Source organism: Lactuca serriola, chromosome 2 (genome assembly GCF_051521515.1).
Source record: "Lactuca serriola cultivar US96UC23 chromosome 2, Lser_US96UC23_V15, whole genome shotgun sequence".
NCBI lineage: Eukaryota > Viridiplantae > Streptophyta > Magnoliopsida > Asterales > Asteraceae > Lactuca > Lactuca serriola.
The window spans coordinates 103,825,131-103,848,456 of record NC_136409.1 but is presented as its reverse complement, the minus strand read 5'-3'; the positions used below and the strand labels follow the sequence as shown (position 1 = coordinate 103,848,456).

General features: G+C 31.8%; 2 protein-coding genes across 3 annotated transcripts; both read right to left on the bottom strand.

Moving 5' to 3' along the window:
- Nucleotides 1-11,311: 11,311 nt before the first annotated feature.
- Nucleotides 11,312-14,901, bottom strand: LOC145086589 (uncharacterized). Of its 2 annotated transcripts, none has more exons than XM_079024403.1 (10): nucleotides 14,358-14,901; nucleotides 14,166-14,263; nucleotides 14,021-14,103; nucleotides 13,850-13,929; nucleotides 13,657-13,754; nucleotides 13,328-13,399; nucleotides 13,163-13,240; nucleotides 12,846-13,063; nucleotides 12,587-12,769; nucleotides 11,312-11,540 (listed from the first exon to the last, which is right to left on the bottom strand). In XM_079024403.1, the coding sequence occupies exons 1-8, from the start codon at nucleotides 14,478-14,480 to the stop codon at nucleotides 13,000-13,002; spliced, it is 696 nt and encodes a 231-aa protein (XP_078880529.1). In that variant the 5' UTR covers nucleotides 14,481-14,901; the 3' UTR covers nucleotides 11,312-11,540; nucleotides 12,587-12,769; nucleotides 12,846-12,999. The 2 variants fall into 2 exon arrangements, with proteins under 2 accessions (XP_078880529.1, XP_078880530.1); XM_079024404.1 differs by having other exon boundaries at nucleotides 12,944-13,063; nucleotides 14,358-14,900.
- A 3,962-nt stretch (nucleotides 14,902-18,863) lies between these two features.
- LOC145086587 (long-chain-alcohol oxidase FAO1-like) lies at nucleotides 18,864-22,203 on the bottom strand. The gene is made up of 3 exons (XM_079024401.1): nucleotides 21,855-22,203; nucleotides 21,483-21,755; nucleotides 18,864-20,834 (listed from the first exon to the last, which is right to left on the bottom strand). Exons 1-3 carry the CDS (start codon nucleotides 22,083-22,085, stop codon nucleotides 19,113-19,115), a joined length of 2,226 nt encoding a protein of 741 aa, XP_078880527.1. The 5' UTR covers nucleotides 22,086-22,203; the 3' UTR covers nucleotides 18,864-19,112.
- Nucleotides 22,204-23,326: the final 1,123 nt, after the last annotated feature.

Genomic DNA, 23,326 nt, shown 5'->3' with positions numbered 1-23,326 from the left:
CAAACATAAAATCGGAAATTTAGAAATTTAAAACTTCAAAAATATTCCCAATACTTAAGAATTTCATGTAACCTACAAGATTGGTAACCCGATGGTAAACCGTGTGCGCCCTTGTGTGGAGGTTTATCCCCACCGTCTCCTCCATGTCCCATCGCGTCTTCTGCGATTTGTTTAACAAATAGTATAAACATTCAAAATATATAATAAAGCTACTTATAAATAAGCAACATTTGAAAATTAAACAAATATTATAAGCAATCAGTGATGGACTTCGAGCCTTACTAGATCAAACAAAATAACAACAGAAACAACAAACAATTTGATCTAAAACTCGAAACCTATGGATCTAAACTCAACTAATTTATGCAACTTATTAGAACTCAATAGATCAAAAACCTACATTTTCTTTCTTCATAAGTTTCTTTTATTCACGAGCCAATTGAAAGGACTAGAGAACCCAACATAGAGTTCCCCTCTTCTAATCGCACCCAAGAAGTAAAAAACAAGCATATTTGAAAGTACCACCGAGAACCAACACAAAACCGATTCAAAACGATGAATCTGATCATCACCACGTCGTGGCATATGAGGTGTCACAACGTGATATCAAGACTTCGGTTTTTCTAGGGTTTTCTCAAGGGTTCCGAACTTTGGTAGTAGAAAGGCATTTTTCTCAAATATCAAAACCGGTTTTGGAGCCTTCTATTTATGCGGAGGTAAGTTGAAACTCTATAGATAATCACCAAATATAATAATCATTATCTATGGTATTCAAATCACTTTGTAATATTCCATATTCTTTTATTTACTATTAATTATTTAACAAAAGAAGTCCCTTAAATAAATATCTTTTCAGTTCTGCTTAATTTTGTTCTTACGTGTAACCTAAAAGGACACTACCATTTATAGTAATATTATCGGGCTTTTTATCGCCATGGGCACTATTGTCCATCAATAAGGATATATAATAACTATAACATACTATCAATCAGAATCATCACTAGAACAATATACATGTACAACATCATCATTGATGTCAAAGTTTATGTTATTTATTTCTTCATCTGAAGAGTACGTATCACCACCTGCATTGTTATCGTTTATGAAATTGTCATCATTTATAGAAGGAGCAACATTCCTCCTAGCAACCACACTTGATTCCCCAAATTCACCTAAAATCGTCTTCATAAACAAGGTGCCTAAGTCGATAACCAAGGTAAAATCAGTTAATCAAGTATCATTCGCGACATCTATCTCATTAACAACACTAATACATGGATGATCCCAAAGTTTTCGATGATGAATCTCTTCAATAACACTCCAGTTATTGTTTTGAGTAGGATCTTATATATAAAACAATTGCTTAGCTTGTGTGGCTAAGATGTATTGTTGATTATCATATGATGTTTTACCGATATACCATTCACGACTGGTATCGATAACAACCATGTCATTTATACTCTTTAAATGTTGTGACGTAATGACACATTAATCCATTTACCATGAAAGACTACAATTGAGTTACCTTATAAATAATGCAACTCTATGATCTCCTCTAATTGACCATAGAATGTACAGTCTTCTCCAAATGTAACAACACCACTATTTTGAGTAGTGTGTTAGAGATCACAGCTACTCGCGACAAATCGAACACCATTTACTATGCACACAGTGTAAGAATATGCATTCAACGGAGCATATGTCAACCCTTTTAATTGGTCATTACAGTCTGAATGCATATCTTTTTGGAGATGGTAAATTTGTAAGGAAATATAGGATTGTATGTTTAAGTAATGAATTACTTTTACATTAGTCTTACTTTATAAGTATATAACATATCTTCCTTTCCTTTGGAACCATGAAGGAAATTCCATTTTGAAATCACTTTCAAGTGATTCTCATTTAAATTCACTAGATGTGGGGCAAAACAATTAAATGAGTTAAAATGTATTATAGGACTATCGAAAATGTAGTTAATAGATCAGAAACTTACTATTTGTAACATCTTATCTCATCATTATCATAGTTGTTTAGTACAAAACAATGTAATATTTTTTTGGCCTCTTTACAAAGTTCGGCAATTTTCTTATCTGACGTTGTTCGACATTGTGATGAGAACATAGAAAATTGCCTTTTTGGAACACCAGGATCATCGTTTCTATCAACAAGTTTGAATTTGGTTTGCATACCCTCAAGATACATAGAGCAAAATGTCAAATCTCCATCTACAACATAACCCTCTACTATTGAACCTTATGGCCTGGCTTTATTTCTGACATAATTTTCAAGTTTTTCTCAGTATATTAGCCATTTTTCGACATAACGATTCTGATTTAAATTCACTGATGATCGTGACACTTCAACCCAACCAAATTTGATTCAGTATCATTAACCTTCTTAAATTTGATCCAAAACCATCAGGTAGTCTCACTCCTTTAATGATTAATAGAAACATTATCGATTAATTGGTTTTAATCAGTAAGAAGCATGTGAGGGTATTTCTTCCTTCTTGTTTTCTTCCTTCTTGTTTGTTGTTTTTGTTGTTGTTGTTGTCATTCTTCTTCTTCTTGACTATCTCTTTTGGCCATTGATCTAGTCCAATGTCCATATTTTTCAAGTCAATCCTTGCTTTTCTCTGTGTTTGCTTTTATCGTTCATCAGTGTAGTATTCAACATAGTCTAATTCACATTTTTCAAAACATGCATAACATCTAAATTGTGTTTTAAGTCGAGGAGAGGCCAATACTTAAGTTCAAAGAAGATACTTTGTTTCATCCAAGTCAACTCTCTCTTTTTTATTTCATCTTCGTTCTTTCTTTGTTCACCCTCGTGATTAGGATGTTTCCCTGGAATACAATTAAAGAGACAAGCTACTTGCTTTAAAATAGTGCATTACTGAATCGTCTAGGACGCGGTGTTGTCTCAAGTTGACCACCAAACAGTAGACTCTCCCTCTAGCTACAGTTCATATTCAAGAATCGTATGTGACCAACACAAGACATCTTGTTGGTCACATAAATGGAAGATGTGGCTTCGTTACAAGTAGGGCATGCTAAATAACCTGGACCACTCCATCCAGACAAACTGACACATGTGGGAATTCATTGATAATTCATAACAACATCGCATGCATATTGAATAGCGTGTTAATTGATGTATCTCTCGTTTGGACTCCTTCGGCCTACAACTGGCCAAATACTATAAATTATATTAAAGTTTCCGAACAGATTCAATCCATCAACAACTAAACCTAGACGAGTATTTCTAGGTTCTTTACCTAACTTTGGATATCTCTTATAAAATTATTGACATGACTTCCAATTAACCGGATGATGCATCATACCATCCATTGACTGTCCAATATTATGCCAACTAGGTATCTTTAGCTGTAAATTTGGAACTATACGTTCATTGAAGCCTTTGAGTCAAAGGAAAGTACTGCGACACTTTTTTTGGTACTCTCTTCCCCTTTGCGGTTGTGTCCATCCATCTACTCTCATTACAAATCGGGCAATTCTGCATGGAATCATTATCCTTCCCAAACAAAGCACAATTATATTTTCAAGCATAGATTGATTGATATCCTAATCCTATCTTTCTTAACTACTGCATAGCTTCATAGTGTAAGGTTAGAATCTTGATTTTCGAGAAAACAACTCTTAGTAACTCTACAAGCTGGAAAAACAAACTATCTATCCATTTATTGATCACTTTAATATGCAACAACTTTTCTATAAAGTTTAAGGAAGATATCTCACAATCAAGGTATAACTCGGTATTGAGCTCCTCAAACAAAGCATCAAATTTTGGGTCTATGCCTCATCCCTCCTCATCAGTATTTTCTTTATTTGTAATTTTTTCACCATAGCATCATCAATTACATCAAACATCTCATTAGTTGTTGGGGTGTTTATTCTTGGAGTCAAATTGTAGCCTAAATCCGAATCAGGATGTTTTTCACCATGATGATGTCATATAGTATACGATTGTAGAAACCCACAATTGTATATGTGGGCATAAATCGTACTCAACAACTATCAATACATATCTACACACTATATGCACGGGCAACACACATTTCCTTCAGAGTCGACATGTTTCCCAGCAATCTCTATAAAGTTTTTCAGAGCTTCCAAGAATTTTGGAGACGTTTCGTTCTCACCAATCCAACTCTTATCGATTGTCATTATTGTTTCATTATTAAATTTAACATTGTATACATAGTTATTGAAACTTAGATTGTATATTGGCTATAGGTGCACAAGTTAGAGTTTAAAGTTCACTCTACAAGGAGTAAAAATCAGATGGAATTGATACAATATTCACCATATATAAATAAATATATACCTGAGAAGTAAAAATCGGACGGAATGTATAAAGTATTCACAAGGATAGACTTTTAAACCCATTTTTAATACCTTATCTCATATGTCAATGTCTATTGCATGATTGCTTGTTTGATAAAAATTCGGCAACATTTCCCCTTAGCTCCCAAATATATAATTAAATATATACCTTATCTCATATGTCACTTCTTTTTCTTATCTATAGTAATTATAGCATGTTATTTTTGGTTTTTTTCAATTATAACAATATACATCAAATAGTATTTTTTTTCTATTATAGCATCATACTTTTAATAGCAACGTACTTTTATTAGTTTGTTTTCCATTATAAATATAAAGAAGGAAAAAATAGAATGTTTTAATAAACAAACTAATAAAATTATGTTGCTATTAATAACCTTTGTAGTTATGTTAATAGAAATGTACTTGTATTACTTTTTTTTTATTAAATCATATTATTTTCACATCTTTTTCATATTTAAAGTATGTATATCGTCTTATTTTTGTTAATTTTCAACTATAGCATTGTTGTTTGAATATTATTTTGTTTATTTTTTCTATTATAGCATCGTACTGTTAATAGCTAAGACAATTACATATTTTATACATCCAAACTAAAAAACCTAAACAACTAAGATAATCATACATACAGATTTTGTACATCCAACTAACAAACATATTATATGTACTTAAACTAGTAAACCTAAAAAATAACAAAATTATACATATTATACATTCTAAACATCTTAATACCAAAATCATACATATTATACACTTTATAAAACCAATTCTAAAACCAGGAAAAAAAAATCATGCATATAATACATATAAATACAAACAGTTTAAGCACTTTATCACTTAATCACTAAAAACATATATCAATTTAAAAATTTATCGCTTAATGACTAACATAAGTATACAATTAACACAAACAAATGATAACTACTTACTTCCATATTTATCTTCGTATACATATGATAACTACACTAACATACATACACAATTGAAAACATTATAACTTAACTAGGCGAATGTCCGCGCGTTACGTGGGATATTAAAAAAGTATTTTATATTAAAAATAACTAAATCATTGTTATTAACAATTAAATAATAATTTCATAAAAAATATAAAAAATAATTTTTAGTATTGGCATTATGTTGAACTATATTATAAGAGAAAAAGTTGGAACTTGAAGTTGTTTTGCATATACAAAGTTATATGATTAAAATAGAAAAAATTAATTTTTAAAAATAAATAAATCGTTATTGTTATCTATTAAATAATAATTTCATATTTAATTAAAACGTTTATATTAAATATTATCATTATGTAGAAAATATGATAATAGAGACATCTTTTTATCTATCTTAAATTTTATCATTATGTACAACATATGATGATAGAGATAACTTTTTATCTTAAATAGTAAAAAAATGTTTTGTATCATAAATATTACCATAATTATGTAGAACATATGATAATAGTGACGTTTTTTATAAGTTTAAAACTTTAAATTGTATTGCATACAGGGTTGTAAAACTTGGCTAACACAACCAAATACTCGACATGTTACTTAAAATCGGCCTCTAATGGAAACGAGTTTGCCTAACTCAGCCAGAAGACACTCGGATCCTTATTAAACTCGATCCAAATCTAAAAGATACGGTCAAAAATCATTTTCGAAATTCTGAAATTTAATTGGTCACTTGTCGACAAAAACAATCTCACCAAAGAATACACTCAACGTCCTACAAAGTTAGATGCAAGGAAGATCTCATGGCTTAGTCCCTTTAAAATATTTCACAACATTTCCTATTTATAGAGGAGAATACATTCTCTTGTTTACTCTCACGATAAATGTGGGATGAAAACATTTTAATTGAGCTCATTTCTTTATTTGCCAAGAATTTCATTTTGTTAAATAAAATATTAAATACTAAAAATAAAACGTTATCCAAAAAATTATTGTTCAATAGTTCCATTTTTCAGTAATCTCGTAAGTTGCTATAAAAAATTAAGTTTTTATTGAATAACTTTTTGTTAAATCCTAAAATCATAAAATCAGTTAGGTACTTAATATAGAAAGTTTGTTTATATATATTTTAATGATTCAAAATGTCATTATAAAATGAATTCATTTATAAAATATAATCGAGTATATATTTCGTGCTTTTGAATCAAAGTGATTTTTCAAACAATTATAATTTTATGTTTAGGTAGATTTTTTTATATTTATAAAACATTATGTAACTTATAATATTATTATAAAGAATTTGAATAATCATGGGAGTTTCAAATGTATGTGGTGAAAGGAAAATGTTTCATTTATTGGTCGAAATTGATCAAACTCGAACCGATTCAACTTAATATACCAAACTAAATAACGTTTTTTCTATTAAAACCCGGTTTGTATATATTTTGTGTTTTTGAATCAAATTTATTTTTCAAACAATTATAATTTTATGTTTAGGTAACTTATTTATAATATTATTAGAAACAATTTGAAAAATCATGGGAGTTTCAAATGTATGTGCTGAAAGAAAACTGCTTCCTTTATCGGTCCAAATTGATCAAACTTAGACCGATTCAACTCAATATACCAAACTACATAACAGTTTTTCAACTGAAACTCTGTTTAAACCTAAAAAAAAATCTTGTTTAAAACCATTTTCAGGATTCTAAAACTTAAATGGACAGTTGCATAAAGACAATCTCACCAAAGAATACCCTCAACATCCTAGAAATGTAAGCATAAGGAAGTTCTCATAGTTTGGTCCCTTTAAAACATTTCACAACCTTTCCTATTTATAGAAGATGAAACGTTCTCTTGTTTACTCTCACCATCGATGTGGGATGAAGACATTATAATAAAACACGCTTTCTTGTTAATAAAACATTATTCAACTTAGTTAATAAAACATCATTTCTCTTGTTTACCCTTTCTTTATTGTTTAATAGTTCCATTTTTCTATAACTCGTAAGTTGCTATCCAAAAAAGTAAGTTTTTATTGAATAACTTTTTGTTCAATTCTAAAATCATAAATTCAGCTAGGTACTTAATATAGAAAGTTTGTTTATATGTATTTTCAAGATTCAAAAGTTCGTTATAAAAACAATTCATTTATAAAATATAATTTGTGTATATATTTCGTGCTTTTGATCAAATTGAATTTTCAAACAATTATAATTTTATGTTTATGTAGATGTTTTTTTTATATTTATATAACACTATGTAACTTTTTAAAAATATCATAGGAATCAATTTGAAAAATCATGGGAGTTTCAAATGTATGTAGTGAAAGGAAAATGCTTCTTTTATGATCCAAATAAATTACACTCGGACCGATTCAACTAAATATACCAAACTGCATATTTTTTTTTCTAGTGAAACCTGGTTTGTATATATTTCGTGCTTTTGAATCAAAGTGATTTTTCAAACAGTTCTAATTTTAGGATTAGGTAGATGTTTTTTTATATTTATATAAAATTATGTAACTTATTTATAATATTATTAGAAAAAATTTGGAAAATCATGCGAGTTTCAAATGTTTGATGTGAAAGGAAAATGATTCATTTATCGGTCCAAATAGATCCAGCTCCGGTTCAACTCAATATACTCAACTACATAATTTTTTTTCTAACTAAAACACGGTTTAAACCTGAAAAAATTCGGCTCAAAACCATTTTTGGAATTCTAAAAGTTAACTGGATACTTGCCAATATAGACAATCTCACCAAATAATACCTTCAAAATACTACAAAGGTGGGCATGAGGAAGTTCTTACGGTTTGGTCCCTTTGAAACATTTCACAACCTTTCCTATTTATAGAAGAGGAAACATTCTCTTGTTTACTCTTACCATCGATGAGGGATGAAAACATTGTAATAAAACACCCTTTCTTGTTTATAGAACATTATTTAACTTATTTATAATATTATTATAAACAATTTGAATAATCATGGGAGTTTCAAATGTATGTGGTGAAAGGGAAATGCTTCATTTATTGGTCCGAATTGATCAAACTCGGACCGATTCAACTTAATATACCAAACTAAATAACGTTTTTTCTATTGAAACCTGGTTTGTATATATTTTGTGTTTTTGAATCAAATTTATTTGTCAAAGAATTATAATTTTATGTTTAGGTAACTTATTTATAATATTATTAGAAACAATTTGAAAAATCATGGAAGTTTCAAATGTATGTGTTGAAAGGAAAATGTTTCCTTTATCGGTCCAAATTGATCAAACTTAGACTGATTCAACTCAATATACAAAACTACATAACGGTTTTTTAACTAAAACTCTGTTTGAACCTAAAAAAATCTTGTTCAAAACCATTTTCGGGATTCTAAAACTTAAATGGACAGTTTCCAATAAAGACAATTTCACCAAAGAATACCCTCAACATCCTAAAAAGGTAGGCATAAGGAAGTTCTCATGATTTGGTCCCTTTAAACATTTCACAACCTTTCCTATTTATAGAAGAGGAAACGTTCTCTTGTTTACTCTCACCATCAATGTGGGATGAAGACATTGTAATAAAACATGTTTTCTTGTTAATAAAACATTATTCAACTTAGTTAATAAAACATCATTTCTCTTGTTTACCCTTTCTTTATTGTTCAATAGTTTCATTTTTCTATAATCTCATAAGTTGCTCTCCAAAAAAGTAAGTTTTTATTGAATGACTTTTTGTTCAATTCTAAAATCATAAATTCAGCTAGGCACTTAATATAGAAAGTTTGTTTATATGTATTTTCAAGATTCAAAAGTTCGTTATAAAAAGAATTCATTAATAAAATATAATTTGTGTATATATTTCGTGCTTTTGATCAAATTGAATTTTCAAACAATTATAATTTTATGTTTATGTAGATGTTTTTTTTATATTTATATAACACTATTTAACTTTTTAAAAATATCATAGGAATCAATTTGAAAAATCATGGGAGTTTCAAATGTATGTAGTGAAAGGAAAATGCTTCTTTTATGGTCCAAATAAATTACACTCGGACCGATTCAACTAAATATACCAAACTGCATATTTTTTTTTCTAGTGAAACCCGGTTTGTATATATTTCGTGCTTTTGAATCAAAGTGATTTTTCAAACAGTTTTAATTTTAGGATTAGGTAGATGTTTTTTTATATTTATATAAAATTATGTAACTTATTTATAATATTATTAGAAAAAATTTGGAAAATCATGCGAGTTTCAAATATTTGATGTGAAAGGAAAATGATTCATTTATCGGTCCAAATAGATCCAGCTCCGGTTCAACTCAATATACCAAACTACATAATTTTTTTTCTAACTAAAACACGGTTTAAACTTGAAAAAATTCGGCTTAAAACCATTTTTGGAATTCTAAAAGTTAACTGGATACATGCCAATATAGACAATCTCACCAAATAATACCTTCAAAATACTGCAAAGGTGGGCATGAGGAAGTTCTTACGGTTTGGTCCCTTTGAAACATTTCACAACCTTTCCTATTTATAGAAGAGGAAACATTCTCTTGTTTACTCTTACCATCGATGAGGGATGAATACATTGTAATAAAACACCATTTCTTGTTTATAGAACATTATTTAACTTATTTATAATATTATTATAAAGAAATTGAAAAGTCATGGGAGTTTCAAATGAATGTGGTGAAAGGAAGTTAAAAAAGGGGGTTTCAAATACATGAGATTCAAGAAAAAATGCTAGCTTTATAAGTATGATGATGATGATGATATGATTGATGTATGATTAATCACTTAATGACTTAATATTCTTCAAATTATCAAAAAAAAAAAGAAAAAAAAAAGTTGAAAATTATTTACCTGCAATGACGGAAATGAAGATCATGGTCATCGATAAAGGTTGTGGTCTCTTGGTGGCTATTGTCACCGGAAAACATATCACTCGGCATTTCAGGAAAAAAATGCCTAAATAGTGAAACTTTCTTACATGTAACACGGATGGAAGGGAAGAAGAGCTCACTAGTGGTGGTTGTTGTCACCGGAAAACAAAAAAAGCAACATCTCAGAAAAAAACGCCCAAACAGTGGAACTTTCGTACCTGCAACGACGGAAAAACGACGAAAATAGGGGAAGAGGTGGTCACTGATGGAGTTTGTGGTTGCTGGTGGTGGAAAATGTGAATCGTGGTCATCGGAATTAGTCAAATCAGAAAAGAAAAAAAAAAAAAAAAAAAAAAAAAAAAAAGGAAATATCGAAAATTGAATAGGAAACGAGGAGGTGTTACCCGATATCATCGGTGATATGAATGACTGAAAGAGCGAAATCATCGGACAGAATCAAGAGAGAAAATGAAAAGTTGCGCTGCTACAATGGAGGTCGTGTATGACTTGGATGGTAAAACCCTATCCTGATGACTTGTCGTAAATATAAGGTTTAAATAAACGATGTGCAGAAAAGCTGAGAAGTAAGTAGGCAAATTGAAAGCTAACAAGAAGGCCTTCTTCTCAAATCCCTTCTCTTCCTCAACAGGGCATTCGTGCAGAACCCCTTCTTTCTCTGTCTTGCCATTCTTCATGTGTAGCTCCTTCTTGTGGTGATCGATCCCCAAAGCATTGAAAAAAGGAATTGACTTCTCCCAGATTCCTATCGTTCAAGGAATATCTTGTGTGCCAACCAAACCTGGAAGGTAGTGCCAGATCCCTAAGGATGCCAGACTCTCATTCGAACCCGATTTAGTTAGCTTTCTTAGCTCAATCCCTTATAGTGTTCGTTTGTTTTTCTGGAGAAATTAAAATAATAATAATAATAATAATAATAATAATAATAATAATAATAATAACTAGAGTGGTCTCCCGTGCGTTGCACGCGACAGAAGGTGTTCGTTTTGTCAAATGAAATATGTTGCTTGCATTGATATCCATAGTAAAATACATTGCTATAATGTATAAACCGCCATCTATCGATGAGCAGAAATGCAATGTAAGTCATGATAGTAAAAGAAGCACAATGCTATATTTGAATAGATTTTCAAAAACAATGAAAACACAGTTTTGTATTCGAGTAGTTTTAAATGAAAGTACAATATAATCTACAACAAATGTAGAAAGAACATTCTATTGATGCGAAAAAAAATCATCTTTTGACCAATTTACCAATCAACTTGCATAAGCTCCTTTTACCCCAGTAGAAACGCCATATGTTCTTCCTTTGTCCAGGGAACTCCTGGAATTCCATAAACAACCATCTTATACTGGTATCACTAATAATAACAATACGAATAATGTAACTGGAACAAACTCTCAAATTAACAATTTTGATTGAATTCATGGCTTGTTCTGTTATGTTGATCCAACATATAACACCTTCCAAAAAACATCAGGGTCTTAATACCTAATTTTTTTTTTATAAAAAACAATACTACAATGGTTGAATCTATGTAAGAAATAATAAGTAATTTCTATTACAGTCCATTAACATCAACCTAAGAACCTTCATACACGCATCAAATAATTAAAAGAAACTGAAAAAAGAATTGAAGACAATAAATTATGGAATCAATTACTAAATAACTTTTTATGAGATCATACGAACATTTGAAAACCAATGATGAACAAAAATGATATTAACAACCTGTAACTTACGCATTCTCACCATCAATGAAAAGAAATTGATTTGCCAAAGATGCAGGAGCCAGCTTATGTGGAAAAAGGGCCGGATTGAAAATGGAAATAACCAAGGGGTAATCTTGTAATTATTTTTGGATTTTTTTATTTGCTTTTGATTACATTTGTTTTTTTTATTTAAGTTCTCATTTCAGCAAGTGTGTCATTTGTTAAACTTGCTATTATTCTTTTATCTAGTAATAAGAAATAAAAAAAAAAAACAAAAAAATACATACATCAGTCTTCACAGTTTAGCTTCTTTTCACCATTTAGTATGAAAAATGTCATTGAATATGATTCTCACGAAGATGAAAACTGAATCGAATTATAGGTATTTACAAAACAATATGTATGCACTTGTTTTTGTTGGTCAATGTAACAAAAAAAAAGAAAAAACAAAATAAGAAAATTAGGATTAGAAATCGAGCTTTCAAAAGTTGAAAATTATTAACAAATTAAACAAAACCAATCTTTTTTAAATGACAACCTTTATCTTTTATCCTTTTTTTTTTTGGCAAATTACTCAATACGGGTGTCTTTAAAAAACATCACAAAATCAAGAATCGAGATTAATGAATGTGAAAAAATAAGATTTTTTATGCTTACTTCCACTGCTTGAAGCTCCATTCCCATCGTCCCTTCATTCCACAGAATTAATGATTTTGTCTGTAGGTTGACTCTAAAGCACCGGGTCCAGGCTTCCCATCCACCTCATCATTGTTATTTGAATTTGTAGCCAAAATGTTCTTGTAAAAAGATGTAACTGGAGGCCAACCCACCACTTGTGCCCTGTAAAAAAAGTTATCAATAGGGGTATTTTAGTGATTTCATTCAAATGGAGTTTCTGTATTTGGATTGCACTTACTTAGCAGCAGGAGGATAAGAACTGTTAACTTTGTTAAGATAACTTCCATTCCTGATTCTACAATCAAAACATCAACTCAAGAATTTTCACCCCCTTACCATGTCGTTGTCGCTTTTGAATTACAGACAATTTTATTCACTTCTTCCCGATCCTTCTATTGTCTGACAAAAGGGGAGAGAAAATGTTGTAATCCACAAAGACCTTTATTATCAGTAAAACTGCACAATATATTAATATTACCCACAATTAGTAAATAAATAATTATGTATCTTTCTTTTTTATTTAAGTTATTTATGATTAAAAAAATAAAAATCTACTTGAAACTTGATCTGCGTAAAAGCCTCCCTCCCACTGCAGCTGGGACTCTTCGTGATAGGGAGTTCCCATTCAGATTCCTAATTAAACCAAATTTGTTAAAACAATAATTCATATGTTTTATATAATTATATATTTGTATTTATTGTTAGAGAAAAGAATCTTACAATATTCGAACTGATGTTAAACCTCCAAGGCTTTCAGGAATGGATCCATTACAGAAATTGTATGAAAGATCCCTGTTTTATATACAATAAAAATACAATAAAATATCTTTTATTTAACCATTTCATAACTAATATATATATATATATATATATATATATATATACACACATATATATAACATCTTTTCACACAACAAATCAAATACTCATTTTTCATTCAAATGTGAATAAATTATACCGACAATACTCACAATAAATTATACAGCAAAATATCTATTATTTAACCACGTTAGCAAACATTCCCTGCAATTAACCATAAGAAACATCACCTGTCATTGAAATGAACAAATGTCAACCACAATGACAGTGTTAAGGTTATAAACTCAAAATTTGTACGTAACCAGTGAATCCTAACCCTCCTTTGGCCCTGATTCACACACATACATCAAGGATGAAACAAAAGATAAGTAACATACAATGGATGATTTACATGTGTACAGTTTGCTAAATGAAGAATCTTACAGGTGTTTCACCCTTTACTACTGGTGGAGCATATTCAGGATCAGTGGGTTCAGCAAAGTGGCTAACAAATTGGGCCATGCCTTTTCAAATGAAAATAGAAGCAAATCAATTAGATTTTTCAACCTACAATGTATGAATTAGAATTTAAATAGTATAACATGTATGACATACCTGTGTATCGTGGACATTTTCTCTTCTCAGGAGGTGGTCTATACTCCAGAGGAGGTCGTGGCTCAAAAAGCTTTAACAGATTACTTCAGACACCCCCAAAATAAGTCAGCAAAGTTGAAAAAATTAGATATGAGAAATTACAAACCTGGAAACTTCAGTAGCATTAGCTGCATGAACAACTGTAGAGGCAGGTCGAGATGCAGATAGAACTGCAGCTTCTTCATTGTTTGACTTTTTAAACTCCTATATAAACCACTAATATTTAAATGGAAGAGTGGCCTTAGTGAAGCAAAGTAGGAAGAGAAGCGATTTAGGATTTAATGGATATTGTGGTTACCGGTTGTTCTGAAGATGGCTCGATTGGTGGCAGACATCCTCGTTCCTGACTTTTAGGTTTTTTTGGTAGCAATGTTTTTGTTGAGAGAAGCTTCCGATGTTGCATCGTCGACGGTGGCGACATGGTGGAGGAGTTGCAGACAAAAATCGATCTCAAAAAGATGAAAATCGTGGCTGTAGAACTTCACATACCTTCAAAATTGAAGCCAAAAATCTGAAAATCATGAAGTCGTCGTCGGTTGCTGAATGATTGGAAATGATTGAATCTTTTTCAATTAATGGTAAAACTTGATGGTGGTGTCTCGATCGTAACAGGTAAGCCAGAAAGTGGAGAAGAAGCTCCTTGGCATCGTGTACTACAATTGTGATCGAAGAAAGCGAAAGTCGAATGAGAAACATGAGAAGAGGGGATAGGAATGGAGAAGCATCTGAGGCGGTTGATCGGTGTACAAATTAACCCCAGATAAGAACAAGTGAAGAGGCACTAATCATAAATCATAAGATTGGGTCGGGAAGCGGTGAATCTAAGAAGAATCAACACGTCTCCACCAAGATTATAAAAAATGGCAAAATATACCTCTAAAAGAAAGAGGCCAATAACAAATGAAACTACAGGGACCAAAAGAGACAAATTACTTCCACTTTACTGTTAAAATTTTTCACAATCTTAATATATATATATATATATATATATATATATATATATATATATATATATATATATATATATATATATAAAATAATAATTAAAAACTTGTACCTATAACAAGTCGTCGGGATTGATATTTCACACGGGTTGTCATGTGGGAAGTCGATGACAAGTCGTGGTGATAGCTGTCCAAAATCTAGGTTGTTTTTATTTTCTACACCATAGAATAAAAATATATGGAAATTACATTTGTGGTAATCAATATCGACGATTTTTTGTTGGCATAGGTTTTTTGAAGACCACAAAAAAATTCATCGTTACCAGCGAATCAGTGGCGACGACATATCATTGGCATAATTATTCAGGTCAAACAAATTTGGTCAAAGTTTGTAGAAGCTACTGCGACGACATGTCGTCCGCATACCCTACTTGTAGCGACGACAATATTCGTGGATAGTCACCATAGGTAGTTATTAGGTGTAAATTTAATAAAAAAATCCTTATAGGAATGTACTTCTGATCAACCTAAAGGTCATGTGGTCACGTGATCACGGGTTCATAGGTTTTTCTAACGACACTTATATATATATATATATATATATATATATATATATATATATATATATATATATATATATATAAAAGGTAATGAAACTATCTGATACCATGGTGGGTCACTTGACCCACCTTTTTTGTATTTTATTTATAATAAGTTATATAACATTAAAGTTCGTGACCTATCTAAAAAAATTTAAATGAGCAAATTAATATTTTTGACAAAAAATGTATAAATTAGATTTTTAAAGCACAGATGCTATGTTTCAATATCTCAATGTTTTTAATATATAATCTAATATTATTCATACTCCAATACAAGTTAAACAAAATAATAATAATAATAATAATAAGAGACCTGAATAATAATTCATCAAGACCGTTTCACAGTACATGACGTGTCAACCCTTCACAGTTGTCGATCCAATTTTGTCTATTGGTTGTTGCAACCGCCGATAAGTTATTTTACTTTGTTAACTTTGTGAGCACTAAAAATATGTGGAAGTTATATTTTCAATTTTATGAGCATTAAAGTCACCGTATTGATATGATAGTAATTTAGTTCAATGTAGACCATAGGTTAAATTGCATTCGATCATTGCTATTTTTTTAATTATTGTTTGTTAATACTTATTTCATGATCATCAAAGCTATTGAATGTTTGTTAATATTTAAGAGTGAAAATTTTCACTTTTTTGATTGTTTCGTGATTCCACGATAAGTTTTTTTATTGTTTCAAACTCTCAGTATTATAAAGTATTAATAATGATAGAGTAAATTATTGAAATCGTCCCTATGGTTTGGTCAAAATTGCACGTTTGGTCCCTAACTTTTCTTTTGCACTCGAATCGTCCCTATGGTTTTATTTTGTTGAGTTTTTCGTCCCTTGCATACATAAAGTTAGGGACCAAATGTGCAATTTTGACCAAACAAGAGGGACTAAAAATGAAATAAAGTCAAACCATACGGATGATCTGAGTGCAAAATAAAAGTTAGGGACCAAACATGCAATTTTAATCAAACTATAGGGACGATTTCAATAATTTTGCTATAAGTGTGAAAATATATCAAAATATAAGACATCGTTGAGTACAATTGTAGGAATTGTTTTGCTACATTTTGACCTGATCCAAACCCACAATTAGTATTTTGATTTTTTTAGTTTCTATCAGTTTTATTAAAATATTGAACTATGTGGTTTTACGTTCTAGTCTCGTTAATGATTAGGAACCTCCATGTTAACCAACTTGTTCTCCTTTATATTTGTTATATCAAAAGTACAAACGCCATCTATAAATTAGAAGATGAATCAAATCTCATAACTCATCCTAAAAGATCGTTAGGAAAAAGAAAAGAAACTGATCTTCAAATCTTGTTCATCATATGAACCTAGAATTTAAGGATAGGATTTTGTTTAAATATTGTAACAAGAATCTTACGTTATTCTGTATTGACTTGTCGATCGTTGGAAACAAGTTCACGATAGCGACAAAACCTTCGTTAACGTTGACTAGTAACCATTTTTTAGCTAAATGATTAAATTTAGCTAGGATCGTAGTTTTTTAATGACTAAACTGCACAAATGGTCCCTGTGGTTAGCTCAAAATTGCCACTTTGGTCCAAAAAGGTTTGGACTAGCACCAGAGGTCCAAACTTTTCATTTTCTTGCAAGTTTGGTCCAAAAATTTTGAAACTTTTTATAATGACGAATTTGCCCATTATTATTTTATTTTTTATTTTTCTTTTATTACATTTATTAAAAACAATTAAAAATAATACAAAAATAAAATTCCTCTCTCTCTCTCTCTCTCTCTCTCTCTCTCTCTCTCTCTCTCTCTCTCTCTCTCTCTCTCTCTCTCTCTCTCTCTCTCTCTCTCTCTCTCTCTCTCTCTCTCTCTCTGTACAGTTTCAAAAAACATCCCTTTGCCTCTAACAAATAGTCGCCTCCTCCCACAATTTGCTTCCTCCTTTGGCCACCATTTATTCAAGAAACCTTTGCATTCAGCCATCATTTGCACATACTGCTTCTAGAAGAAATCGCCTATTGGATCTACGGAGATGGTCAGATCTTGCAAAATCGACTATCCCTCTCCTCCGATATTGGTCCCCTTCACAAACAGAGATCGGGCCACCAACTTCATCAGCGTCTCCATTATGATGATATGAACCCCGATGGATGTCCTCGTCGGAGATAGCCGAGCCGCCGCCGCCTAAACGAACTCTAGAAAACCCTAGCTCTGGTGACGAACAAACCCTAGATTCGGTGAACTCCGATGGTCGTAGATTCCCGGGGGGAATTTAATCGAGTGCTCCCATTTGTGGTTTTCTGGTGGTGTCGTGGTGGAGAACAAGGCTAGGCGATTTCCTCCATTGATTTAATTAGGTATGGATATGTCTTTGATTTCATCATGAACGAGTGCTTGTTTGATTTCTGATTTTTTACGTGAATTGGAACCACCAACACATTCTAGCTATAATTTACACATATGCACCTTAATTAAAGGAAATACGAGGATCCTTAAGAGATATGATCGATCTTAGATAGGAAAAGGTTTAACTGCGATTCACGAGATGGAAGGAGGGAAAGCAAACACGCAAATGATATAAGAGAAGAAAGGGGTTAACAAAGTTTGTGGTTCTAAATTTTTAAACTTCAGATCGATTGTTTGTTATTTTTTTTTAATTTTAGAGAGTATGAGTTTGATTTATATGTATCGATCCACAATTATGTGTTTTTTTTTTTTAAATTTCAGTGTGTATCTGTATGTGAACAGTGTTTGTGGTTTGAGTTAGAGGAAAAAGATAGAATGAAGAAGACGATGAGAGAGAGAGAGATCTTTTTAATTTGTTTTTTTATTTTTTTTCAATCATAAAAATATTTAAATTAATAAAAAAAACAAGGGCCAAATCGTCATTATAAAAAAGTTCAAAGCAAAATGGACTAAAATCGCAACAAAATGAAAAGTTTGGACTTCTGGTGCTAGTCCAAACTTTTTTGGACTAAAGTGTCAATTTTGTGTTAACCACAGGGACCATTTGTACAGTTTTGTCTTTTTTAATTAAATTTAAACCTTTCAAGGGAGATTTATATTTCAAAAAAAATTTCTTTTAAAATACTAAAACTGCTTTATAAAATTAAGAGTAAATTTCAGATCCTTGTGGTTTGCTCAAATTCACACATTTGGTCCTACTATTTAACTTCTGACATGGCTGGTCCTTGTAGTTTTCATTTGCTGCATCACTAGTCCATGACGTTAGCGCTTGTTCACTTCCACCATTAATGAATGGCATGTGGAGCTCACATTAGGGAAAACTGGACATGTCATCAAGATAGGTTTATACATTATATCAAGACCTTGGGTAATTTTCTAGCATGTTTTTATGATCATGAACCAATTACTTCATATACACCAAACTGTATAATGGTCATTTCACCCTAGGTAATACTAAACATTGTATGAATACATTAGCTAAAATGCTAATGCCCATTATACAATGAGGTAAATAACCATTTTTTTTAATCACTTCCATTAATCGACTTCATGCATCCATTTATCTAAAGATATCTGCAATTCTTTCCGCAAGACAATAAGCAGTTGATTGGATTGTGATCATGGGATTCACACCAACAGCACTCGGTAGAATACTCGCATCACAAACATAAAGTCCCTCCGCTTCCCAGCTCTCCCCATTCTCATCCACTGCACCTTCCTTCTCACTTTTCCCCATTCTGCAACTCCCCATTTGATGAGCCGAACAATAAATATTCCAATCTTTCACCATTGACATCGGACCAGGTACAGCATCTACTGTCTCCAAGAACTCCTCGATCTCCTCTTCACTTGTCCCTTTGCATTTCAATCTCTGTCCATCGCTTCTTTGGGTACCCACTTCAACAGCCCCAGCTGCAATCAACACCCTTAACGCTTGTCTCAAACCTTTCTTGATGTTTTCATTGTCGAATTTGCTAAATTTATAACTTATTCTTCCTGCTGACGTCACTTCACCGGATCCACGGTCTTTCACCAATGAAAACACATGAGCTGTTCGAGAGTATTTCAGCATCCTTTCCTTTAAGTCTTGCCCTGAAACCCATGGAGTTAAACCAGCGAAACATCCGGGCCCTAAAGCTGGGACTTCCAAGATGTATGTCTCTTCGGACCCTGGTTTATGAACAGATGTCAGTATCCCCCCTTCGTAGCTTTTTCCAGTAAGATCGGTTTCACCTTCTGGAAAGTATCCCCATGCCATTGCAACAGGATGGAGATGAAGATTCTTGCCAATATTAGGGTTTTTCAGACCACTTGATATCATTAGAGGCGGCGTTAAAAGAGACCCACATGCAGAAATTGTCACCTTTGCCTCGATGTGTAATCTTTTCAAGATTTTATCGTTTAAAACTTGAGCAATTACTCCTAAACATTTCTTTCTTCTTTTCTTCCCGTTTTGGTTTCTTGTTAGCATAAATTTCTTGGCTTTACATCCGGTTATGATCACAGCTCCATGATCGACTGCGTCAACCAACCAAGTCGAGTCGGTTCCCTTTTTGTCTCCTGATCTACAGCCATAACAACAAGTCCCACAGTGATGATTCTCTGATGCGTTTTGTGGGACAGAATCGACTTTTAGGCCAAGATTCTGACACCCTTTACGAAGAACTTGATTCTGGAACCCTTCTTTTGTGCATTTTTCAGTAACACCGATTCTTTCACACACTTTGTTCATTGCAGAAGTGTACTCATGGCTCTCGTATAACTTAATGTTGTGTTCTTCAGCCCATTCTTTTCGCAAGGATTGTGGTGTCTTAATGCAAGCTGACCAATTCACGGCTGAACCACCTCCAACTGTTGATCCAGCTTGGATCATTACTTTCCCATCGAGTGTAGGAAGTATTCCTCCTGATTCATAGAGTTGATCCAAAGAAGGTCCTTCCAGTTTTGAATAATCTTTTTGAGTAAAGTAGTTTCCTTTTTCAAGAACCACGACTTTCTTCCCGGATTTTGCAAGTATGGCAGCTGCAACGCCACCACCACAACCAGAGCCAATAATTACAACATCGCATTTTATTTTGCAAATGTTCTCTTTAAGTTCTTCGGTCACATCCAGGCCTTTTTGAAGGAGAGAATGCACGAGGGTTTGATCGGTTTCTTTCATGATCTCCACCATTCCTTTCTGCAAAGGGCGCTTGTTTTGCTCCTTTTTTGGGTGTTCTTCGTTAATGTCTACGTGGTAGCCGATGGCTTCCCATGCAGGATTATCTGCTTTCTTACCAACCTGTTAAGAAATTTCAAGAATATATCATGTTAGATGAAAAATCATATGCTAATTCCTTTTCGAAGTGAAGAAACTATTTGAAAATGTTAAATCTTTACTAAATTTTTGTTACATATCAATAATTAGACTTAAACGGTGTGTTTTAAGTATAGATATTATTTATGTACCCAATTTATTCTTACCTGTAGCTGGTGTAGGCCAACTCTTGTTTGAAGAATAACCATTTTATATAAATCTTGATCAAATGATGTTTTATATTTTCGTTTACATGTTGACAAGGCCTCTACGAATGCTTAGGGTATTGATGAAGATGACAACGAAAGTGGTCCTTGGAGTATCGTATGGAATTTTAACAATTCTCTTGCCGTGTATTGAAATAAAATCATAATTGTTCAAGGTACTAGTTGTGTACGTATTTTATAGCAAAAAACTTAATCTAATTAAAAACAACTTAGACAGTCTTTTCATACTCCAAATTATTGATTTTGACCCATCAAATATGTGGGTCATACTTATCTCATATTGTTTTGCATTAAAAGTATGTACTATGTATCTGTTTTGCAAGATTACGATAAGAATTATCTACTTTTAAAATCTGGGATTAACAAGAAAACAATTAACAAAACAGAAAAAGGAAGAAGAGATCACCTGAGTGAAGAAGACCAAAAGGCAGAGTGTCTTGATGAACACGAATCCGAGTCTGATAGGCGTTAGAAACCTATGCTCAAACCATTTCTGAACAATCTTCTCCCTCTTGTCTAGCGGAATTTCTGAGAAGTTGTGTACGTATGGCCATTTATGAGAAAGACAAAGAGTTCCAGAAAGTAAAAGGGTACCCAGTCTTGTGGAAAGAAGTGTTAACACCAATTTCACCACCATCATTGCTTCAAGAAACGCCTTCGTCTTCAAAAGATGAACTACCTGTTTCCAATTCCATCACTTTGATCAATTTCAATTTGATTAAAAAAAAACAAAGGGAATCGAATTTGATGATATGTTGAAGAGTTAGGTTGATGTTACCTTATTAGGTATCGGGTATAGAGAACCAGAAGCAGTCGCGAATGAACGGATGCTTTCTTCCACTTTGTTGCCATGATCATCAAGAGAATTCAACGGGAGTGGTTGCACGATGACGTCACATATGCTGCTCAGAGTCGCCATTTCTGATGAAGAAAAGCTTCCGTTTTTGTAGTATTCATCTCTCTCACCTTGTAACAGAGGGTGACACTTTCTCTCACTGTCATCATACATCTCTCTTTCTCTATGTTATGTTGATTTCAGATGGAATTGAGGGTCTATAAGACTATAACTGTATATCGTGTGGTATGATGGGTATCGCATATGTTAATTTATATACAAATTCGAGGCGTTGAAATATGGAAAGTGTCTCTATTTCAAAACTAAAAGCCAATTGTTTAACCGGTAGTACGTAAAACTATTTTTATTAATACCCAAAAGTAGCCGCTGTCTTTGGTATAAAATAAATATTGTCCAAATTTAAAATTTTCTCCATGTATTATTTGAAAAGTTTTGATTCGGTACATATGTATGATATTTTGCAGGGTGACCCTAAAACAATGTCTTCTTGCACTTTTGGTTCCTAAAACTTCTAATTTAACCAAGGTTATCAAGATCGAGATCCTATATAGGATCGTTTTTGGGTTTGTAAGATCGGGATTGTAAGATCCCACAAAATAAAATAGAATTTTAATTTATAATTTTTAATCATGAAAAATATTTCAAACAATCAATTTTTTGTTCAAAAGTTATAAAAACTTCAAAATATTAGTCATAAGTCACAATACAAATGATAAATGATAAATTGGTAAAGGGTAAAAGACATAAAATGGTAAAAAAATTTCATTTGCAAAAAAAATAAATAAATAAATAAAAATAAAAAAATCAAAGGAAGGTAGGATCGGATCGGATCTCGATCCTACGATCCTATCTACGATCTTACGATCCTACCCCAAATACGATCCTTTTACGATCCAGATTGTTTTTCATACCTAGGATCGTAGGATCGTACGATCGTATCAGGATCGCGATTTTGACAACCACGAATTTAACAAAGCATTTTCAGGCTTATCTTTAACCATCTACTTCATGTGTTTCTACTTTCTACCTTGGCATCTTCTTCATTGTTATTCGAATTCAAGAAGTTTCAATTTAAACAAGATTCTATAAAATATATTAAATTTTGACTAATTAAACAAATGATTATAAATTGATTGTAAATAATCAAAATCAATGTAAACTATAAACAAAATATTATTAGGGTTTATTTATTGAAATAAGTAGTCAAATTACAATGAAATGAAAATACTATATAAATAGGAAAGTTTAATTAGGTTAAACCTAGCTAAAAAAACTAAAGGGGCCAAACCAAAAAAATGCCTAATAGATTTATTAGGCTAACAACATCTCCCTCAAACTCATAATACGACAACAATAAGCATTGATATTTTGTCAAACAAAAAAAGAAACCGATG

Coding starts and splice junctions, on each gene's coding strand:
- LOC145086589 (XM_079024403.1), bottom strand. CDS start 14,480: ATGTCGCCACCGTCGACGATGCAACATCGGAAGCTTCTCTCAACAAAA. Junction 13,930..14,020: donor AAAATGTCCACGATACACAG/GTATGTCATACA, acceptor TCATTTGAAAAG/GCATGGCCCAATTTGTTAGC. Junction 13,241..13,327: donor TTAACATCAGTTCGAATATT/GTAAGATTCTTT, acceptor TGGTTTAATTAG/GAATCTGAATGGGAACTCCC.
- LOC145086587 (XM_079024401.1), bottom strand. CDS start 22,085: ATGTATGATGACAGTGAGAGAAAGTGTCACCCTCTGTTACAAGGTGAG. Junction 21,756..21,854: donor TATACCCGATACCTAATAAG/GTAACATCAACC, acceptor AATTGGAAACAG/GTAGTTCATCTTTTGAAGAC. Junction 20,835..21,482: donor TTTTGGTCTTCTTCACTCAG/GTGATCTCTTCT, acceptor ATTTCTTAACAG/GTTGGTAAGAAAGCAGATAA.